The 20,680-nt window shown below is 52.5% G+C and overlaps 6 protein-coding genes across 6 annotated transcripts; 4 read left to right on the plus strand and 2 right to left on the minus strand.

Annotated features, from left to right (window-relative positions):
• Window positions 1–54: 54 nt before the first annotated feature.
• BESB_021280 (Erv1 / Alr family protein) lies at window positions 55–2,331 on the plus strand (the record flags this gene model as incomplete). The annotated part of the gene is made up of 4 exons (XM_029360837.1): window positions 55–222; window positions 846–1,247; window positions 1,761–1,859; window positions 2,158–2,331. 4 exons carry the CDS (start codon window positions 55–57, stop codon window positions 2,329–2,331), a joined length of 843 nt encoding a protein of 280 aa, XP_029216196.1.
• A 1,529-nt stretch (window positions 2,332–3,860) lies between these two features.
• BESB_021290 (putative 50S ribosomal protein L21) lies at window positions 3,861–6,520 on the minus strand (the record flags this gene model as incomplete). The annotated part of the gene is made up of 5 exons (XM_029360838.1): window positions 3,861–4,082; window positions 4,356–4,568; window positions 4,921–5,633; window positions 6,034–6,290; window positions 6,378–6,520. 5 exons carry the CDS (start codon window positions 6,518–6,520, stop codon window positions 3,861–3,863), a joined length of 1,548 nt encoding a protein of 515 aa, XP_029216197.1.
• Window positions 6,521–9,974: 3,454 nt separating this feature from the next.
• On the plus strand, window positions 9,975–12,295 carry BESB_021300 (WD domain, G-beta repeat-containing protein; the record flags this gene model as incomplete). Its single annotated transcript, XM_029360839.1, has 4 exons — window positions 9,975–10,838; window positions 10,993–11,748; window positions 11,852–12,118; window positions 12,218–12,295. The coding sequence occupies 4 exons, from the start codon at window positions 9,975–9,977 to the stop codon at window positions 12,293–12,295; spliced, it is 1,965 nt and encodes a 654-aa protein (XP_029216198.1).
• A 974-nt stretch (window positions 12,296–13,269) lies between these two features.
• BESB_021310 (uncharacterized protein) lies at window positions 13,270–14,362 on the plus strand (the record flags this gene model as incomplete). The annotated part of the gene is made up of 8 exons (XM_029360840.1): window positions 13,270–13,387; window positions 13,444–13,470; window positions 13,524–13,591; window positions 13,647–13,680; window positions 13,735–13,763; window positions 13,820–13,863; window positions 13,962–14,032; window positions 14,346–14,362. 8 exons carry the CDS (start codon window positions 13,270–13,272, stop codon window positions 14,360–14,362), a joined length of 408 nt encoding a protein of 135 aa, XP_029216199.1.
• Window positions 14,363–14,539: 177 nt separating this feature from the next.
• Window positions 14,540–15,812, minus strand: BESB_021320 (putative RNA methylase; the record flags this gene model as incomplete). The annotated part of the gene is made up of 7 exons (XM_029360841.1): window positions 14,540–14,726; window positions 14,862–15,000; window positions 15,098–15,156; window positions 15,281–15,339; window positions 15,442–15,454; window positions 15,560–15,606; window positions 15,711–15,812. 7 exons carry the CDS (start codon window positions 15,810–15,812, stop codon window positions 14,540–14,542), a joined length of 606 nt encoding a protein of 201 aa, XP_029216200.1.
• Window positions 15,813–16,536: 724 nt separating this feature from the next.
• BESB_021330 (uncharacterized protein) lies at window positions 16,537–18,630 on the plus strand (the record flags this gene model as incomplete). Its single annotated transcript, XM_029360842.1, has 6 exons — window positions 16,537–16,542; window positions 16,766–17,171; window positions 17,293–17,659; window positions 17,793–17,953; window positions 18,190–18,380; window positions 18,538–18,630. The coding sequence occupies 6 exons, from the start codon at window positions 16,537–16,539 to the stop codon at window positions 18,628–18,630; spliced, it is 1,224 nt and encodes a 407-aa protein (XP_029216201.1).
• Window positions 18,631–20,680: the final 2,050 nt, after the last annotated feature.

Consider the following 20,680-nt stretch of genomic DNA (forward strand, 5'->3'; position numbering starts at 1 on the left):
CTGGACTGTGCTTTGTATAGAGAGACGCGACCACAAAGCCCCTCCCTTTAGCACATGATAGATGCAAGATTGATTTCCTTGAGTGAATACAAGCGTGGCGATCCTGACGGCAGCCGTGCCTCGGTGTTTGTGTGCGCAAATTCGCATGATATTCTCGTTACTCGCTCCTCCTCGGGGTTCAGTGTTGCGGTTGCAGCTCGGCGGCCGCTGTTGACCGTCTCGGTATGTGCACAGCAGTAACTCAACTCAAAAAAAGGAAAAGCGACTCATTTTAGACAGAGGCGGCGTAGTGCGGTGGTTTCCTGGAGTTGTTATGACCCTGTGCTGCCGCGTCATTCGCTTTTCTCACTGCGAACAGCCGAATTGGCCGTTTGAGGATGAGCCGGTAACTGCGTCTCGGCGGTGTAACTCGTGCCTCAGGTCTTGTGACTGTCAGCTCCTCAGGACTGAAACTGTGAGACGTGTCACTTTCACGTTAACAGTACTCCATCCGTACACGCAGGGCGGTTCAGTGAGCTACGGAAAAAACCTACATCTTCTGGCCTTCCTCTTGGAACTAGCCTGGCACCGTCGCACACGTAGAAGTACCAACGACGTAGACGCCCGTTGGAGAGAATTGCCCACGAGGTGGAGCATGTGTCGGTACGGAGGCCACATCAAAGGGAACTTCAAAAAGCACTTCTTTTTCGCTTTGTTTCGAGCCACATCAAGCGGAAAAAGGAAGCACGGCTCTGCTACTGGCAGCAGAAGCCTGTCGACCCGCGTTCAACAGAGGCAGGGCCGAAAGATTCTATCACTGCTTTTTTATCGCAGTCAAATCAATGTTCCTATAATCTGGATTTCAGGTGCGCACCGTGTCCGCATATGAGGAACTGCATGTGTCTGCGTCTTCGCCGTCAGGTGGAGCTGTGTCTGTGGATTTTTCTCGCGGGCTGAAGCTCATCCAGAGCTCCCGCCCTGCCACAATGTCGTCAACCCCGGAGGCGCAGGCAGCGACAGTGGAGCGGAGCCAGCCAGATTCATCAAATGCCGGAGATGCTTCTTCAACTGGGGCTGGTGGGGTGCTTTTTCCTCAAAGCCTTGAACAGAAGCTCAGCCAATGCGTAGATGCGGCGTGCCGCGACCGCGTTCACAAGGAAGCTGACTTCAACAAGGACGACGAGGAGGAACCTCCGGATCGCATGTCGATTGGGCGTGCTGCGTGGAGTCTTCTTCATTCCTCTGCAGCCACCTGGGAAGCCGATCCGGTTAGTCGTTATGCCCGGCAGCGGCGTATTAAGTCGCGACGGATTTTGGTATATTTCGGATCCGTGAGGCAGCGAGGCAACAACTGTAGTGCCGGTGAGCGGCGGGGAACGCCAGCAACCCTACGGAGGCTTCGGATAGTCATCTGAAATATTTCCCTGTAAAAGACCCTTTGTTAACAGCGCCAGCGTCTCCGAGCGGAGAGCAGAACGCCTTCCCTGTACTGGAGAAGTTTCTTTTGGAAGGAAGAACATGAGAATTGACGCTCGTCTGATGTTGACGCGCGGTCGCTTGCAGGCGTTTTTTTCTTTCAACTTTCTTAACAACTCTGGCTTTCGGCTTGCTTCGGAGCACATGGGCTACCTAACCCAGAGACTAGGTGGTATAACTGTGTTTGTTTTTTTATTGAATACTGTCGGTTAATATTGCATTTCATCCAGCCCCCGCGTCTTGTTTACGCGCTTCACGCGCTGGAAATGAATGCGCTTCTCATGACGTTATTCTTTATGCTGCAGTCCATACAAGCACAGCAACGGAGAAAAGAGTGGATGGGGGCCTTCTTTGCCCTTTTTCCATGTAGCCAGTGCCGCTCCCATTTTCTGCCGTACTTCCAAGTGAGTCTAGTCTGCAGTCATTTCCCCGCAGATTTTTCGCAGGTCTGACACGCATACAGCCTATGCTACGTGGAATCAAACTTGATGCATCTTGTTTCCATGTGGCGTTCTCGTTTCTGTGGTTATTCACCATCTTGCCTAGCATTCACAACGGATTAGCCTTGACGTTTTACTGGCGTGTGCATCCGGTTCGGTCTGGTTCTGGCTTCATCGTGTTGTTGCGTGCAGCTTGCAGTTAGCTTGTGTGCCTCGCTCATTTTTGTTCTTTGGCTTTAGTCTTGTGCTCTCCTGTCAACAGACGCATCCGCCCGCAGTCTCTGGCGGACGAACCTCGCTCTCATTGTGGACATGCGAGGCTCATAATTACGTTAATGAAGCCTTACAGAGACCGACGTTTCGCTGCGATGCCACCCAGCTCATCCGCCAGTGGAGCGCGACTCGGTGGAAAGACGATGAGGACGACGCGGAATAGATCAGCGTGAAGCGAGGCTAACAACAGAGTGTACATGATCAATCGGGTGCGCCTTCTATTTGGAAAGAACTGATTGGATGTCTTTTGTACCTTTCGGCAAGCCGTGTATGTCATTTGTTACTGTATTAGGGAGACAAACTCCACTGGGTACCGCCCGTGGCCGATAGCGCCCCTGGTCATGCTGACCGAATGCACAAGTCTCTGGTATTTCACCAGGAGTTTCTGTTGTGTCTGTCTTGTACAACATGGTTAATGACGGTTATGTAAACATCTTGCATAACATACTTCAAGGTTTGCGTAACATTATAGAACTTACTGGCAAGTAACTAAGAAACCACCAAGGTGCTCTTGCTCCGGGGTGCGGTGCGTCTCCAGACCGGCGAAGCTACGCAATAATGCGTAGTGACGGCCATCGTGAATCCTTCAGTCCCTTCAACTTCCTTCCGTCCTTATTCGTCGGTGTTGTTTTACTCTTGCCCTCTCCTGTCTGTCTTAATGGTCTGCAAAACTTCTCCGTGATGCTGCGTGCCTGTTCCTGGCATTGATCGGGCACTCTAGGGCGGTCACCACGCATAAGCAGGCCATGCGTCTTTACTTACAGTGTCCGTTTATCCATTTCCTTCGCTGCGAACCACTGTCCACCACTGGGCATGGGTCACGCACTTATACACACTGTAGCAGAAACATCCGTGTGGAGATACTCCGGAACAGAACGTTGCAGAAAAAAGCGCTGTTGCGTTGTCGCTGGCTCAACGACGGAAATGTTCACGTCTGCATTCACGGCTGAGCCCACCTAGGGCGTAGTAGCCAAAATGGGAATTCCATTTGCAATGCGAATGGGCGCGAGGCCGCTGTCGAGCAGAGGTCTTCGATGATTACGCAGATACGAGTCACTGCAGCCCTATGCGTCGGACTCTTCCATGTCTCCTGTCTCCCCCTCCCCCTAAGCCGAGAGACGAACTGACGACGAAATGTCAAGCTTGCTCTTCCGTGCTGCAGAAGGCTGTTGGTAGGCGTTGGTGTCTAACGTGGAAAGGCGGACTCCGTGCTGCGGTTCTAAGGTAAAAAAAGTGGTTGCGTGAACTTACGGTTCATACGGTGCAGCTAGCATACAATCAACGAGGTAGATTCAGTTTCCGCGATACTGCTTTGGATTCCAGCTTCTTTGCCAAGCCGCGTCACAAGCATCGATACAGATGGGCAGACCTATTTCTGTCAAAATTTAAGGACGCGGCAGTACGCAGCTCCTCAGTGCGGCCCCACATAGAAGACAACCGTGGCGCCGCTATTTCTACCAAAATCCGAAGACGTGTCTTACGCAGAATTGAGGGACGAACATACCACTGGTACCTTGAGCATCACGACTAACCCTGCACTAACCTGCTGACTAGGGGTCGGCTGTATTCCCTTTCGTTCCTGTCCCTCCAAGCCCTATTGAGAAACTAGTGACCGAACAACGAAGATTCGCTTTCTTGTTTTTCTCCGAGGAAGCTGTTGCTTCTCCAGGTGCAGAGACATCGGCTGCTCGTTCAATGCCAGTCACGCTTCATGTCTGTCTCTGGGCGTAAGAGGGGAAACAGGTCGGAGTGGCCAGCGAGAAGGCGATCCATGAGAAGACGGTTCACGAGTGGGTCGAAGTTCATCAACGGGTCATCTCCCACGAGTGGGAACTCTTCACGCGATGCCAACCGCATAAACGTTCGTTTCATACGAGGCAGGACGGTGCTGGGCTTCCGGAACAATTTGCTGGCCTGCGGGAAAACAAAGCAGCGCGGGCCTACACCATAACCCGTACTTACCACACAAAAGATTGTGTCTGCCGTCATATCCCAGGAGCGACGATATAAATACGTGGCAGATGTCAGTCACTTCAATGTGCCCCCCAGTCAACTCAGAAGCACCTTACGCCGCTGCTGGAAATCGCAGCAGAGTAACTAGCTCTCCCTTCGCAGAAAGACTCAGGGAAACCCTGTCACAGTGGCAACGGTACTTGGTCACGCCTCACTCGTCGAGGCGCGGCTTACCGTAAGGGCTGCATAGATAGGGTCATCTGTAGTGAAGTTGGGAGGCAAGGTGGCTGATTCGTATTCTTCAGGATTTCGTAGCAAGTCCACTTCCGTAACTCGAATCCGTGTTAAATCTTGTCGATGTGAGAAATACTTCCGCCACTTTTTCGGCCGGGCCTTTGCCATATGCATCTTTGGCCCTCGAAAGTGCTTCTCGATTGTCGCAGTAGCCTGAAAAATAGAACACGAAGACAGGGCTTAGTATTTAACGCACACACAGAATGCTGGATGATACTGCACTAGCCGTCGCCGCAGTAACCGAATGCCAGGTGCCCAGGTCGGGCATGTGGATATCATCTTCCCTGTCGCTAACCACCCGCAGGTGGTAGATTTGTCTAGAAAGGCGCAAGCCTAGTACACTCAAACGCATATGCATACCTATATAGATCTCTGCGCATGCAAATGTACGCCTATTGAGTACTGCGTAAAGAAAAACCTGATCCGCCTCAGCCACCCTCCGTGTGCTTGAGATTATATAGAGAAGACCGCCCCAACCAACAGGAAGCATACATCGGTTACTCACCCGAACGTTTTCGAGGTATGGCCGTCCAAGCCAGAATTCTCCATCCGGAGCTTGATAGCAAATAATTCTGTGCAGATGAATACGTCCGCCGACTTTCTGGTGGATGCGGTTCACGTCGTAGAATCTCCCCCTTTCCATGATCATTTGTGTGCCTCCTATATGAGCGACAAAGAAAGACCCACTGCGGTCTTTCTGGTCTGCCAAGCCTAGCAGTTTCTGGTGCGCGGGCGAGACCACAGGAAATATCCCCTTGAATCCTTCTAGCTGAAACGCGGGGGACTGCCACACTGCCTCTCCCGCCCTGAATTCGGCGGTGGCGTCGGCGTTCTGTCGCGCGCTGGGGTGCCCTTCCGTGCTCCAGCGTGTCTCTGGGCGTTCGTGCCCTGTACGTCCGCGCCCTGTACGTCCGCGATCAACATATCTTTGACCTTCCCCGTCATTTGGCAGACGTCCCTTCGAACGCGCTTCGTGAGGCGGAGGGAATAGAGGGAACGTCTCGAGAGGCGGCAGGGCGGCCGGAGGCGGATCGGAGCAAGAAGCCACCGACGGATACGCCGATGGTAAACGGGACGCCGTCAAACAAGAAGAAGAAGGAAACCAAGACGCACCCCCAGTGGAAAGAAGGGAAGTTGCGGCAAATTGAAACAACGCGCGCTGCGGCTGGGGCGCCACAGACGAAGACGACGATGATGCGGAACGGCGCCGCGAAGCCCCTGAAAAATATGGAGTCCATCTGAAAGATGTGCCGTTCACCCTGGGCTCGGTGAGATGACGTGTACAAACGGGGAGGTGGTCTGGCTGCGGGGCCCTGCCTAAGAAGAAGAGGGGGAAAGCGGAAACCGCGTGCGTCTGTCCTGAAGCGTCCGCCCACCCACGCTGTTTGCACCTATCATTCTCTCTACCCCTTTGCTCGGGATACGCGCAAAATGTGTCGATATCGCGCTCCCCCCGTCTCGACGCGTGCTGCGCAGAGAGGCAGGGACGGGGGAAAGAACAAGAGACTGAAGGTGTCAATCGATGACGAAGTGCCGTCCGAGAAGAACGGTGCAGGGCCCGACCTCCAGCACTCGCAAGGCCACCAAAGATCAGGAAAAAACTAAGGATGCGTCCCACCCTGACGCAGCGGAGGCGGTGAGGCAAGGTGACCGCGTACGACAAAACAAGGGAAAAAAAGCAAGCCGGCGACGAGTGGTATTCCATTGCAGGCGGCGAGAGAAGACATCAGCTGGCCGCCGGACATATGACGTTGGCACGTCTTGTAGGTTGCTGGTCCCCCTGCTCGAGAAACTTCTTGCCCACTGCTCATCTCGGCATTTCGGGAAATGCTGCGGAAGAAAAAAGCGAGTAGAACGCTGCTCCCCTCGTCACGGCTGGAAGGACAAAGACAAGCAATGAGCTGTAGAAAATACGGGTTCAGTATGCTTTAGTGGCGAACTGGCGGTTTTCCCTAGAGGTACCTCCCCGCTGGATCCTCACTTTCCTCAACCTTCAACACCGCGGACGTGTTCTCAATTTTGGACGCGGGGCCAATGGCGAACAGACAACAACAGTTTCTTGAAGACGACAAGTAAAACGTGATCAAAGCTTGCGCTCTTTTCATGATGATCCTGCCTCAAATGGCCTCGAAAAAGGCATCAGATCACCGCTCCTTGAAGCGGCCCTAGTCAGGACCGGCCCGAGTAACTACAGACGACGCCCAGATATAGAGTTGAGAGGGTATGCCGTTCAGAGGACGTATCAGCCCGCAGCCGAGTTAATGTACGCACACGCTGGCGGGCGTATGCATACTGAAAAACTTAAATAGACTGGAAGGCGTGCGTGCAGAGGAGTGACGTACTTCTTGCATCCACATCCGCATGCACGTGTCTTCAGTACACCTTCAAAAGAATACATGTAAACGGCATGATCCATAAGCCCATCGGAAGTAGCGATTCAGAAAAGGTCTAGTGACAGAATCACTGAAGCTCAATGCGAAAACGTCCCGGAGGGGATGCTAGAGGTTGAGCAAGTCCAGGCCAATGCAGAGAAGACCGACGCGGGGAGCTTTCACAACACACATGCACGGACACCACGACAAAAGGACACTTATTAGAAAGGCATTTAAACGAATGAGAGCACGAGCGCGGATTTGGCGTTTTCCGAAAGTTCAGCAGCATCTGTCTATGCGATGCTGCTCTTGAGGGGAGGCTTCGCCTACCACCAGTTCCTGTCCGGTGCAGTGTGGCGGCAGATCTGAAAGATACGGATCAGCCACTCCTGGCAAACTGGTAGACCAGAATGAGGATAAAACATGCGACCAGTATGGATGTGGAATAAAAATGTACTGGAAGAGGCAAATTGGTGAGACTCAGGGAGCGGCCATGCTTGCCCCGTGATACGCGTCACCCCTCCTTATTCATACCGCGGGTGGCCGCCAGTCCGTACAGTACGTCCCTAAGACTGAACTGTGAAGTACTGGACGGCTCCTAGTTCTCTTGTGCATGCTCCAAGAACTTGGAAATACGTCCTTGGGGAACCGCAAGGGCACAGATGACAGCAGCGTCTTCGGAAATCTCCCATTGCGGCCTTGAGCCCTGCTTGACCGCCAAGAATACGAAGAAGCAAACGAGGAGGAAGCGGTAGTGTGTCGACGGAAGAGAAAGGTAGAGAGCGAAGAGAACGCATAGCGAGCTTTAAATAGAGCTCAACTCTTCCGTCCAAAAAAATCTGGCACACTCGAGGAACGGGGACTCACACACGCACACTGCGGGTGCGAATGCGGAGCGCGCTCTGTCCCTCTTGTCTTCCCGTCGCTCTCGCCGCAAAGTCGCTGCATTTCTGCTGTCTCTGCTGTGTCTTCTTTGCCCAACGCTACACTTGAAAAGAACCACTTTCCTTTTCTTGTGTGTATCCGCCAAGCTGCCAGCGCAGTACCCATGCGTCAAATTCTCTTGTTTTGCCCCCGCCAGCCCCTCATCCCGAGTCCCTCACGTAACCAAGTCGAGGAGTCGCTAGTTACCCGTTGTGTCTCCTCTTGATTCAGCGCTTTCCAGGGAGACAGCGATGAACGCCCAGGTTTCTTCTGATGTGACTGCTCTGTGTCTCGTGCTCCCATGCCAACGCACGGGTCTTTTCATGGCAATTGGATTTTTTGTCTGTTGAGTCAACTCCGCGTCGGGCTACTCTGGGAACGTAACCGTGATGGACGGTCAAGGAAATAAGCCGTTAGAACAGTGCCATGCCTTCAGGTATCCACTGCGTGCTGCTGGCAGACACAAATCTCATGACCTAGCCGTGGAAGCTATCTGGGAGTCAGGGAACTCAAGGACGAAGATACTGTGCCTGCCGCTCGAGACTTGATTGGGCACACGCACCACGCTGGACGGCGGGTCCAGGTCACCGCAAGCGTTGAGATGAACGATTGTGGAGCGTGATAAATAATTCCCTATGGCATGCACATCTGAAATTTTGTTTGTCTCACGTCGAATTGAGGTGTTTTTTATGGTTTTCAATGTATCAAGTCGGGTTTTCAATTTCCGCGAGCACCTGTATGGCAGTCTTGCGCTGCGCTGTCTACTCCCTGTGAACCCAGTCGGCAAATTTATTTCGGTCAAAGCCTGCTCAGTACCGTTTGCCCTGTTTTGGCTCATGGCGTGAAGTAGTAGGCCTCGAAATTGTGGATATTCACACGCGGGTCGGTAGGGAGTTGTCGCATGGAGCGTGGCAAGTGCATTCTCGACTGTCCACACGCTGCGTACCACAGCAGCTACAGCAGGGGGGCGTGTGTATGTAGAGTAGCAGGGTTACAATGTTGGGTAGCTTTGCCGTGAAACTAACAGGGGATGCGGTCCGTAGCACATGAGGCAGCTAAACCCACAATGAAATAGCAGCGCTAGGAGTACAAGTGGCGGCGTCACGTAGGTGTGAACCGGCGGCTTCAATATCCAGCTACACTCCGCCCCAGTGAGCGCGATAGGTACGGCTCCTCCGCAAAAGCAGCACAGAGGAGTGTTTGCTAGGAGCCGATATAATGGTCATTCCTTAGTTCGCGTCCTAACTCAGGTATCTAGAAGGCACTCGATCACCTTTGCAAGCAATGCAATAAGGTTTTCAGCTAGGGAATCAACCGACTGTAGGACCTGTCTCAGAAACTTTTGATTCTGCACACTCTCTTTGGCTTACGGCGTATCGAATCGCTGCAGTGTTGCAATTAAAGCCTCCGTCTGCCAGTGGACCATTTCGGGCGCCGATATCGCTTCCCGGCTGACCGCTGGCTTCAGGACCTCTGTTGTCTTCATGTTACTTTTGCCACCCCGCCCCCGCCTCCCCTGTAATTGTTTTCCCGTTGGCTCCCGTTGTTGCTGCCGGTGAATACGTCAACCTCGACAAGAGCGAGGCCATTTTCTCGTAGGTTATCACGTCCACTCCGGGTTCCTTGCGCGCTCACCAGGGACAACGTTACCTGAAACGGTGGGACCTCACACTCTCCAAATGAAGTACAGAAGGTTTGGTGTGGCTTCGGGTGTCCGGCTACTATATTACAAGGGCAACAGGTGATACTGGTCACCGAAGCCGGAACCTCATGAGCAGCAGATTCACCGCAGTACACTGTAGTGCAAACAGTCATACCCATAGAATAACGGACATTTTGATTTGCTGGATCGTTGCACACCAACAGAAATGTAGGCGCCGCATCGTTCGCCTCTGCTGTCAGATCAGGAGAACGGGCACGGTCGCGTGTGTCATCCCTCATCCAACAAGGCATGTGAACATGCATGGGAGACGCATGCGGATGGACGTCTCCGTCTCAATGCATGTTGCTTGTCACACGGGTCCACGCCCAGCTGACAGTTTTGGCTTGAGTGACCGTGCTTTTGTGGACATGTGTTTTTGCCCTGACTCTCTCACTCTGTGTGGGATACGTTGTGCGGGATTATCGCTTCATGTGCGGGTTTCCATGCCATGGTATGCCGGGCAGCAGGTAGCCAACTGGCGTAACTGACTTTCCACTGCGGCGGCTGCTGTGTTGTCGCGTCCATATGACTGCGTCACTTGGGAACCGGAAAAGAACGAACATGCGTCAACAGAGTATTGAACCGCGTTCTTCTGGGGAGCGTGAAAACGTAGATTCTTGCGATGAACATTCTCGCGAGTGCCGCAGCGCATCCTCCGAAAATGCTGATGTTTCGGATTCTAGTGTACAGACACGACATAGTGTCCAAAGAGGCCGGGACAGAGACGCGGAGGACGCGCTGGCTTCATACAGTTCCGCTACCGCAGTGCTCAAGAACAAAGTAGAATGTGGTCCAGATGCCTGCTTATCAGCTGCGGACCTTCCGACTGAGATAAGTGGTCCAGCGAATCCCCACCGGCCAGCGGAGGGAGATGGCTCCATTTGGCGGGAGGAGGGCAGAAATCAAGCTGCTGCAGCGTCTGATGTGGGTGCCTTCGTGATCGATATCGGAGATAAGCATCAGGTGCCGAGCGCGCCTCATAAGGTTATGGCGCAAACATGCAATGTGAACTTCGCCCACCATCACCGTCCTTCAGAATGTTCCATCGAGCCTCACCGGACGGTGGCGCCTGCTGAAGATAAAGAGTCTTGCGGATCGGAGCCTGTGTATCTTCAGTCATACTCGTTCAATCAAGATAACACATGTTTCGTATGCGCGACGTCTGTGGGATTCCGAGTGTTTACGTGCGCCCCTCTGTTCGAGTTCATGCGCCGAGAAGCACCGGTATGGGGAGAAGGATGCTACGATGTGGCAGGCATGCTCTTCAGGACTAATGTATTCGCTCTTGTCAGTCGGGGCGATCCGAAGAAAGTGAAGCTCTGGGACGACCAGAAAAGACATTTAATTGGAGAACTACGATCACGTCAAGCAGTAAAAAACGTCTGCTTAGGACGGGAGATTCTGGCAATGGTGACAGAATATTCTGTAAGCTCACGTTACTGGAGGGACGACTGGCAGCTGCGTTGTGACCACAACAGGCTTTCCGCCTATATAGAGAGGTATCGCTTTCACCCACCGCTCGTGTTCGTGTTTTTGAGCTAGAGCATGCCCTGTGTGTATTTGTATTTTTTGTGTGCAGATTTATGTCTATCAAAGCGAGCAAATGCGACCCTTCAACATCATTCACACGGGTTCCAATCAGCGTGGCTTGTGCATAATCGCTGCAGGCCGTGAAAGGGAACACTGGATTCTCGGTTGTCCCGCTGTTGCCGCGGGTGCTGTTCGGATACAAACGTCCGAGGGCGAAAGGCGAAGCCATGTATTTCAAGCGCATCAGAGCGCCTTAGCAGCCTTATCCTTCAGTTCTCAGGGGACGTGGATTGCGACCGCCAGCGAAACGGGGACAGTAATTCGTGTCTTTTCGACACTGGATGGCCAACTGCTTCATGAGCTTCGTCGGGGAACCCATAGTTATGCCATAAGTTGTATTGCGCTGAGGGCCGATGGGCTTTTCCTTGCTGTCGCATCATCTTCTCCAACTGTCCACATTTTTAAACTCGACCCTTCTGAAAGTGCTCAGAATTTTTTGACGAGAAAACAGTCTAACGCAGCTGAAGGACCGGAGGCAGAATATAAGGTTGACGAATGTGCAAGCAGCTCTCGATTACCCGCCTCATCTCCTGAATCATCAATAGAAGACGCGCATGCCGAACGCCGCTTCAAGCAAAACAGTTCGAGGAGTTGTGGTAGCGGCGGAATCCACAGCGTTTCGGAGAGTGACAGTTCTCAGACTGTATCAAGCGGAATACCTCTACAGCGAGCTCTCACCGTTGGGAAGGAGATAACATCGGTGGTCTACGATGCATCCAGAGAAATTGTCCATGATGCGATAAAGGTGAGAAAGCTTCGATTTTTGCTTCCGGCTGCAAAGTAGTGGTTCCCTCTGACGAGCCCACCGGGGCACTGTTCTTTTCTGCTCTTTGTCCTGTAATATGCAGGGTGTGCTTCCCCGTTACTTCAGTGCGGTCAGAAGTTTTGCGCAGTTCCACGTGCCGACCGACCAACAGTCAATTGATGTCAGAGCACGAGACTCCCAGATTGTCGGTCCGCTCTGCGCATTTGCTGGGGAGCGGTCGAACCACCTGTATTTGCTACACCCCAATGGAGTATTCTACGAATTCAGATTCGACCCGAATTACGGGGACGACTGCACACTCTTAACTGCCACAACGTGGTTTGCTCCGAGGGCAGAATTCCAGATTCAGGTGAGATCACTAACATGCGAGCCGCACAGCTGCAGTGACCCTCTAGGTCCCAGCGGCGGTGTAACAGCCCTACTCCCGTGTGCCTGATGTTTTTCGCAGTCTCGGTTCGAATCAGCATCTCTTCCGTCAGAGCTGGAAGGAGGTCACGAGGGCGATGACTGGCAGATTGTGATGTGACGGGTACCTCGTCATAAAAAGCAATGAGATGGAGACATCATATGCTGAATGACGCTCGATAAAATATTTTCGTGGAAGATGGCCCAGGGTAAGCTGCGCAGAAAGACACTCAAGTGCGGATGACCAAGGGCGCCGCGATGCATCCTACGCACTTACCATTGGTGGCGGGTGTCATTTCTGACGGGCTCCGCTTGGGGCGAAAATAAGTGAACTGCATCCGTATCTGCTGCGGTGTGTATGTCTTGGCCTGCTGTTCAACTGGACATCAACTTCGTAACTGTCAAACAGGTGATGAGTCTCTTGCACTTACACGAAAGATTGGAGGAGTGTGGTAATATACCTTCTATCGTGTCTTGATCTCATTCAGGCTTTGCACTCTCCTGAGGAAAGAACCATCAGGCAGCTTCTTTTTATTCAGCCATAGAGAGCTACGCTTCTGTATTGTTCCTCCTGTACGTCTCGGGCACACGCGGAGTTTCGCAGATACCAAGCACCAGCATACGCCCTTCAAGGGACTTGCGAGATCTGCGGCTTGTACAATAATCTTGAGCAGACAAAACACAAGAGCCTCGCGCGACACCCGTCCCTCTAGCTAGTCTCATCTCCGTAAACGAGCGCGTGACCGCAGCGTCGCTCGATCAGAGCAAGATAACTTTGCATATTTATTGCGTGATGTGCCGGGGGATACTAAACCGCATAATTCTCGTGATTTTAGATACATGGTGAACAGCTTTTTCGACTACGTGGCAGGATGAGGCATGGTGCCCGCATTAGGTAGCCAGGTGTCTGAACAGTGGGAACTCCAGCTGCATCGCAATGGCAGACGAACATGTGACCGGGATCAGTCTACCTGGTTAGAATAAATGTGGCTGCGATAGCAGCATTTGCATACTGTTCTGTCGGCGAAGTCAGCTACTTCGCAATCGGGCTAATACAAAACTGCCTGAGCTGGACCAGTAGTCTCGTTAGTCACCATGAAGACCAAATCAATTCTAGCGGCCTTCGCAATGTGCGTAGCTGTTGTCGGCCCCGGAGGAGTGACGGCACAGGGATCCATATCCGAAGAAGAGCCGTGCTGCGTACCTCACGATGGTTAGCCGAGAGTTGCCTGACAACCTGCCGACGTACTTAGCTTCCCCATTCTTCAGCGTCTGGCGAAAAGGAGCTTGCAAAGGGTATAGAAACAACTAAGGTTTCTTGTGAGAGTAAACTAGCAACGTTCATGCAGCTATACGTACTGCTGTCTCCGAGGGCAGCCACGAGCTCAGTGCCGAGGCGGCTTTGGCGCGCGAGCTTGTAGGACGGCACAGCCCCATAGAGGCCAAATACAGTAAAAACAAATGCATCACAGGAAAACGAAGCTGACGCAAAGCTATACAAAGAAGGTAGAATATCCACCCGCGAGACCTGTGCTAAGGACTGTGATGTCTGCCACTCAGATGATAAAAAGCTGATTGAGGCAGAACAGGTACCGCCCGCTTACAGCAAAGCGATCTCGTTAATCTATAATAAGAAAATATGCAGAGGGCTGCACTCGCCCGAGAAGCCGATGAAGACGCAAAGCACGAGTAAGCAGCGCGAGACAAAGAAACATTCTCCTATCCTGCTTGAGATACCCGATACCAGATTGAGAGAAGAGGTTCGTCCGCGCAACTAAAGCGTGCAGCCTTATTTCTACCTGGATGTTCGCTCAGGAGGAAAAGGATAAGCATGAAGAGGCCGAGATGTCAGGCAAGCGTGAAAACCATCCACAAATTCAATTTACTAATTGGTATTCAACTGTTTGCAGCCGTGAGCCAGGGAAGAGTGGAGTCTACGAAAAAACTCCTCCAACATGAAGAGGCGAACCTACAGAAGCTTGTTAACAAGGAAGTAGGTGTACATTAGAACTAGCTAAAAATGGACAAAAAGATAGCAGTAACCCACAGGAGAAACTTGCAAAAAGAATCGAAGACGCGGAACGTGAAGCTGCGACGGCCGCTCTTGATGCTGAGAGGGTAAGACTGCCGACACCTTGGATGGGTTCCCATTAGAAGCCTCCTCGATACAGGAAGCAAGCGAGACTGAAAGCTATTTCCTAGCTCTCCGACGAATGAAAGGCCCTCACCATGTAGGAGTGCTAGTCGCCTGAGTGTTAAAGCTTGTGGCGCCTGACCTGGCACTACAAGCATGTTTCTTGCGACATTTCGCGGGGTCTGCATTCCGCAGGACATCGAACTTCTGGCATCACACAGGCTTCAACGGCTATGAACGAAGATCGACAGCTTCATAAATGTAGAAATTATCGACAGCATCGCTTGTTGTCGCAGGGACACCAGGCAGTGGCCACCTCACCGACACGATCTTCTTGAGCTGCGAGCGACTGTCATTCGCAAGATTTTCTAAGACGCCGAGTAGCAGAGAAAGTGCTTCTGGAAGAAGATACAGAAACCTGCATAGAGCAGAAAAGTGACACTGATGCACTATATGGTGTATATTAATTCGCCACCACCACACTATAATCCTTGCGGAATGCTCGCCGGGTTTTTAAGGCCAGCTCTCGGCTCTTCGCGTTTGGGTGACGTACAATACTGTCGCTGAAGAAAGGTCTAAGTTGGGGTCCAAGATGTCAGCTTTTCTGAACGTGATACGATGTTCAACACGATGACGCAAAGCGTTTGCTTGCGCCCTTTGCACGAGCCGGTCGTCAAGGTCGATGCCGACACCTGCGTAACGAAACTCCGAACAGCACATACGTACCGGATGAATGCCGCCACGACGTCCTTCTCGACCTCCAGCCTGTGTTGCTGAAACCACGCTTACCTGAACAATTGCTCGCCCGAGTGCATTCGACGAGAACCCGTCCATCGCCGCATCCTAAGCTGAATTATGCAGGAGACAGAGTGCGACACGCGGTATCGAATCTGCAGGGGAAGAGACGGGCAGGGGGGGCTCAGGTTGTGATTCAGAGCATATTACGTGCATGTTTCGAGATGACGGTCTTACTCGTAAACGACGTCAGCTTCAGTAAGATTCAAATGCGTTAATATTGTGGCAATTTTATGCTGAATGTGTAACCGCACGCAAAATGTTACAAAATGTCAGCTGTCTGCAGAAACTCGCTTGCGCGTGAATTGCTAGTCTCAGCTGTATCAGGCGAAGCTTACCACAGGTGTCGCTCTGCCGAAAACGCCAACACACATGAACAAAATGATCAGCCATGCAACTGCGACGCTGTCCAATGCAGTGAGCGTGCTGACTGCGCTCTCTGGCATTATCACTTACTGAAACGGTGATACAAACCCGTCGCTGTCCCAGTGTTTTGAATGCGGCTGCGACATAGGAACCAACGAAGCGACACACAACTCTAAAAAGTTGGCAGCAGGGACATCAAGACACCGGCCGACAGCGCGCTAACGACTTCGCTGTATCCTACCAGGTCCGGGGTCGTTCCGCAGAAGGGCATCCACTCGCTTTCCGATTCGCTTTCTGAATAATCTGCATTGACTGTTGTCGAAGCCCCGCTATTAGCCGCCATCTCGATCCGTAAAGGTCAAATGGATCTTCAGTATGGTTACATGACAAGAGAGGTATTTGCTGTGACACAGCAAAGGTGTAAACGTCCTCGGACAGCAATATCGTGTAAAGCCGTCTCGAAGTAATTTCATCGTTCGTGTCGCCATCATCTCCTGCAATTCTGGTGTGTGCATGCAGAAATGATCGTGACCCTCCTGCCCACTAACCAACCGTCAAAGATGGCGTCTGTACCTCAGCTGGTATCGACTCGGCCGATGGAAGCTGGATGACTGTCACTGCCTTCACAGACAAGTGCATCTACAACTCTTCTGTAAGTGATGTTCTGATCTGGCGATGGCCTACCGCTCGTAGCACGCGGAGACGCGTTCTTCGCCGTTTTCCCCCTTCGGAGTGCTGCATGCACAATGCATCCGACTGTGGACATTTGTCTGCCCTAAGTTCCCCACTTTCGTGAAGACGAATTCTCAACGCCTACGCAAGTGTTTGCTTTTCAGAAGAAACGCAGTGCATATACGCTGCCTTTTTTGCGCCAAGACGCTTCACTGCCTTCACGCCGCGGATCCTCAGCACACTCTATGCCGGGCAGTGCGCTGGCGTCTTGCAGCAAAAAAGTCGTAAAAACGGAGTCGTAGTTGTCTTGGCGACACAAAAACAAACGAGCTTATCGTGTGGCTGCAAGGAAGGGATTCTCTTTCGCCTTCCCGCGTGCTCTGAGTTCAGGCGTGATGGAGGTGAGGTTTGTTGTCGAAGTCGGGTTCGTACATGCCCCTTCTATGAAATGTCACCATTGATCCGCCTTGCAGGCTGCTTCTGAGGGTGATGTGACGCTCTAATTCAAGCACGTATAAGGGAAGAACGCTTTCACTCGGCAGACTGCTGATCTACCGGGATTTTCCGGTTCGACGGTGTTTTAAAGCTGCCGGTTGTGGAACGTCCTCTGTGTTGTGTCTGCAGTCCGTGCCTTCGGCAGGCTTCTCAGAAGCCGTGCCAAATGGGACTCCGTCAGCTGCTAGTCCCGCTTCGGCGCATCCAACAGCTTCTTGCTCCAACGTGATGCCAGGCGCCGCTTCCACGTCACATGTCGGCCTTTCTCAGGCCAGCCAAAAATCGTGCCTTCAGCGCCAAACGGACAGCGACGACGATTCACCAATAAAGCCGAAGTCGGTGACAAAAAGCAAACTTCTTTCGGACAGCGACGATGATGCACCTGTGAAACCCTCTAGGCCAACTCAGGCATCTCAATCGGCAGAGGCTTCTCTGCGAAAATCAACTAACGGAACGTCACTGGCCTCTGCCCGACAACGCGCGAAGAGTGCGATGTTTGGTGGCTCGACTGGTCGACACGGAGAAACGTCTGACAGTAAGCGTCACTGTTGTAGCCCTGCCATGATTGCCAGTTTCTCCTGAGCTCTGGGACAAGCCATCGAGTGGTGCTGAGGTTTAGATCGAGTGGATACCGTTGCTGTTTTGGTTATCCCTAGGTTCGAGCGACAGCGACTCAAGCAGCGACACGAGCAGCTCTGGTCGGTCCAACAGCTCTCTGTCCTCGTCAGATAGCGGGTCCTCTGACTCCTCCGACGCTTCTGATTCCTGCAACGACTCCGAGGACGACCAGCTGCAGAAGCCCCGGAGAAAAGAAAAGGCTGCAGTTACGAGGCGCAAGCAACCGCCTCCAAAGAAGCAAAAAGTTCCTCAGCGTGCCAGCTCTGCCGGCGGGACCTTGAAGGCTCGGTCAAGGAACCGTGATGAGTCAGAAGATGATGAGAATGGCACTGATATCAGCATGGGGACTTTCGACCCGCGAAACCGAACGAACAGAGCTAAGCTGGTTGCCCAGCTTTTATGCAGGTGAGTCGACAGGTGCCTTACCCTGTAGTAATTACAAGGGACTCCGCTGTTCCTGCAGTTTGTCTTTAGGGCATGGTTTACCGCGGCAGTTATGCAGTTTTCGGGTTTTGCGGGGTGGTGATGGCCTGTGCAGGTGGTGGTACGTTCTCCCCGAGTGGCCTCCTGCTGATTACGATTATATTGCTGAGTTGACCAACCGCCGACTTAAGCTTGTGACCCTTGAGGAGTATGAGGATCTAGATGACGTTGATGAGCAAGGATTCACGAAGGTGTACCAGATATCGGCGTTCCCTGGTGAGTTGCGGCTTCTTATGAGCTGTGGTGAGTATTTTATCAAACACACAATGTCGTCATTGTTATTTGTTGAGGGGAGCGAACGCGTAATTTGCCGCGCAGCAGACACTGGCAACTACCTTCCAGCAAATTTTCCCTCTCTGAGATGGATGCGATGAGCCTTGCACATTGAGTCAGTTACTTTGACACAGGAAGGCCGTCGACTGTAGGAGCGTGTGCTTGTTTCGCTTCTACAGGTGTTTTCCGCGACCCCTATGGCAAAGCGATAGATCTGCGACCGGCGGAGGGTCGCCCCTGCTACAGCAACCTCATTAAAAAGAGCGAATATGAGCTCCTTCAACTTGTTGAAACTGCAATCAAGAATCAGCTCGAAAAACTCAAGGAATCTGTTTACGATGAACTTGCCACCCACAAGAAGTTAGAAGCAGTAAGCGAACAATATACACACTCATCTGCGATGGCTACCTTGTACGGTGGCAGCGTCGAAAGGCGTTCTGTCATGTCAGCTCTCGTGATAGTGATGTGCAGTGGCCTCCCTGCTGTTTGCGTTATACGTTCGTCGTCTGCGTTTGCTGTGTTCGCAGGAGCTCTCGGGGGTGTCGAAGGAGTTGCAGCGCTACCGTCTGCGAGACGACATGCTACAAGCGAAATCAGCGGCAACGGCGAAGAGTACATAGGCGACTCTTCAACTGCAGCGTTACTGCCCTGCGGCAGCATTCCCCTGTTTGTTAGCTCACTACGTGGCTCAGGCCGGTGCGGTGCCCGGCTAATTAGCAGCAGATATTGTTGGCCCGCTAAGATGACCTGTGGACGTTGAGCATTTACCGTTTTTCATTTGTAGGGGATAACGTGGCCGGCTCCGCGCACCTTCCGTATGTCTGTCCGAAAGACCTTTCACGAAAACAACCATGCTTGTCACCCTCAACATATTCTCGTCACAGCTGGACTCAAAAGGCCAGTCATTCCCTCACCTTCGATTATGTATCATCATAGTCTAGAGACGTGCTCGACTGTCCGCCTGCCTTCGCACGGGGGCTGCAGAGCTTGCTGGTGTTGCCCCTTATATTCATCGTAACCGACCAGTGGAATTGCTCAGATGCAGCACACGCGGCCATCTTCTGCCCTCGTTGCTACAACAGGTAGCACCATCCAGATAAGTGGCAGTTCTTCCATTACTTGGCATGCAGCAATGTGTCTAGTTGCATTGCGCAGCCACCACAGCACTACAGCTACCGTTCGATTCGAGACATGCGAGCGTGGACGCACACGTGTATCGAAGTGGTCGCAGCTTTCACAAAAGCAAGCAACTATATGCGTAAGCCAGTTGTTCCTGGCTCGCAGAGAAGACGCATCTCACTGTCCCGTAGTTCTGAAGTGTGTGACACGTGTCCAGCGTTCAGTCATCTAGTATCATGGCCGCTGATGCCCTCAGTCAATTTGCGCGCCTGCCTACGATAGACAAACTCTTTATTAGGGGAGTATGTCAGGTAAAAGCGCGGGTGCGTCACTCTGAAAGACGAAATAAGCACTGGCCAGCCCAATGTGAATGAAGTCCTGCCCGAAGAAGGGATGCCACTCATCTGTGCTGTCCGCGGGTGCGGTTCATGCTTCTGAAGAGTCAGACCCGCCGCCACATTTTGCTTGAATACATTTCCTTCGCTCTCCCATTTTTGAATATTTACAACTCTAGCAATCCAACTGCGAAATCATAGTGGACTGTTAGAGGATAGTTCGCCCGCAAGCACGTCCAAAAACGGAGCCAACTAGATGTCGACTTCCGTGCTGTGGGGTGGACATGCTTTCACGAAGAAACCGCGCCCCGTGCCAAGTGTATCAGTAACCGAAGGATGCGGCCCAAAAATTTACGGGGCGCGCAGAAAAGGAGTTGTGGACGTTTTTCGCAACATTCCCAAAAACACGGTTCTGCCGCCACGGGAACTAAACGTATGAGCCATCTCTCCGCGCGACCCCGTTAGCGACCCTCCAGGGTGCGCCACGATATCGCTGAATCGCCAGAGAGTACGCGGGGCCCGCTGTCAAACAGACAGGGTGCTGATTGGGAAACTTTCGAATGACCGCATGCGTCTTTTCTTCTGTTACGGAAAGCATCACGATGCCTCAGCACCGATCGTCAAACGTCTGATGTTTTCTGCGACAGTTTCCGTGCCCGGCTACAAGACTCGGCGTCGATGTGGCTCTGCTCACCAGAGGTGTGTCTGATGGCACAAGGCAAGATGTGGGGCAGAGATCAACACATGTAAGGATCGGCACTACCCCAGGGTGTCGCCAGGCCTGGCACAGACATGGCTCACACAAGAGACGGTGGCAACCCTGAGTTCATGACGCTCCATCGTGAAACTCCGTCCCCTCTCTTACAGTATGTGGCAAGTTCATCCTCCCCCCTCCACAAGCACGCAGACAGCGTATATCACGCCATTGATAGACCAGCTGCGAATGGCGATGGGCAACACCACGCAGTGGCCCGGCGAATGGCGTATCTCAATAACCAGCCTGAGAGGCGCCACCGTGAGCTACAGCATATAGATCCGGACCGCGGGATTCAAGTGCCACTGAAGGTTTTAGCGTTTGACACTGGAGCGACACCCGCAGGTTGTGATACAACGAAGGACTCGCCTGAACAACTACGCGGTAGCGAGTGAGCATTAACTGCGAGATCGTAGCTGCCCACCTCTGTTCTGTGCAAGGCGTTCCTGCGTCCACCTGTAC

This window comes from Besnoitia besnoiti, chromosome XI (assembly GCF_002563875.1).
Source record: "Besnoitia besnoiti strain Bb-Ger1 chromosome XI, whole genome shotgun sequence".
Classification (NCBI taxonomy): Eukaryota; Apicomplexa; class Conoidasida; order Eucoccidiorida; family Sarcocystidae; genus Besnoitia; species Besnoitia besnoiti.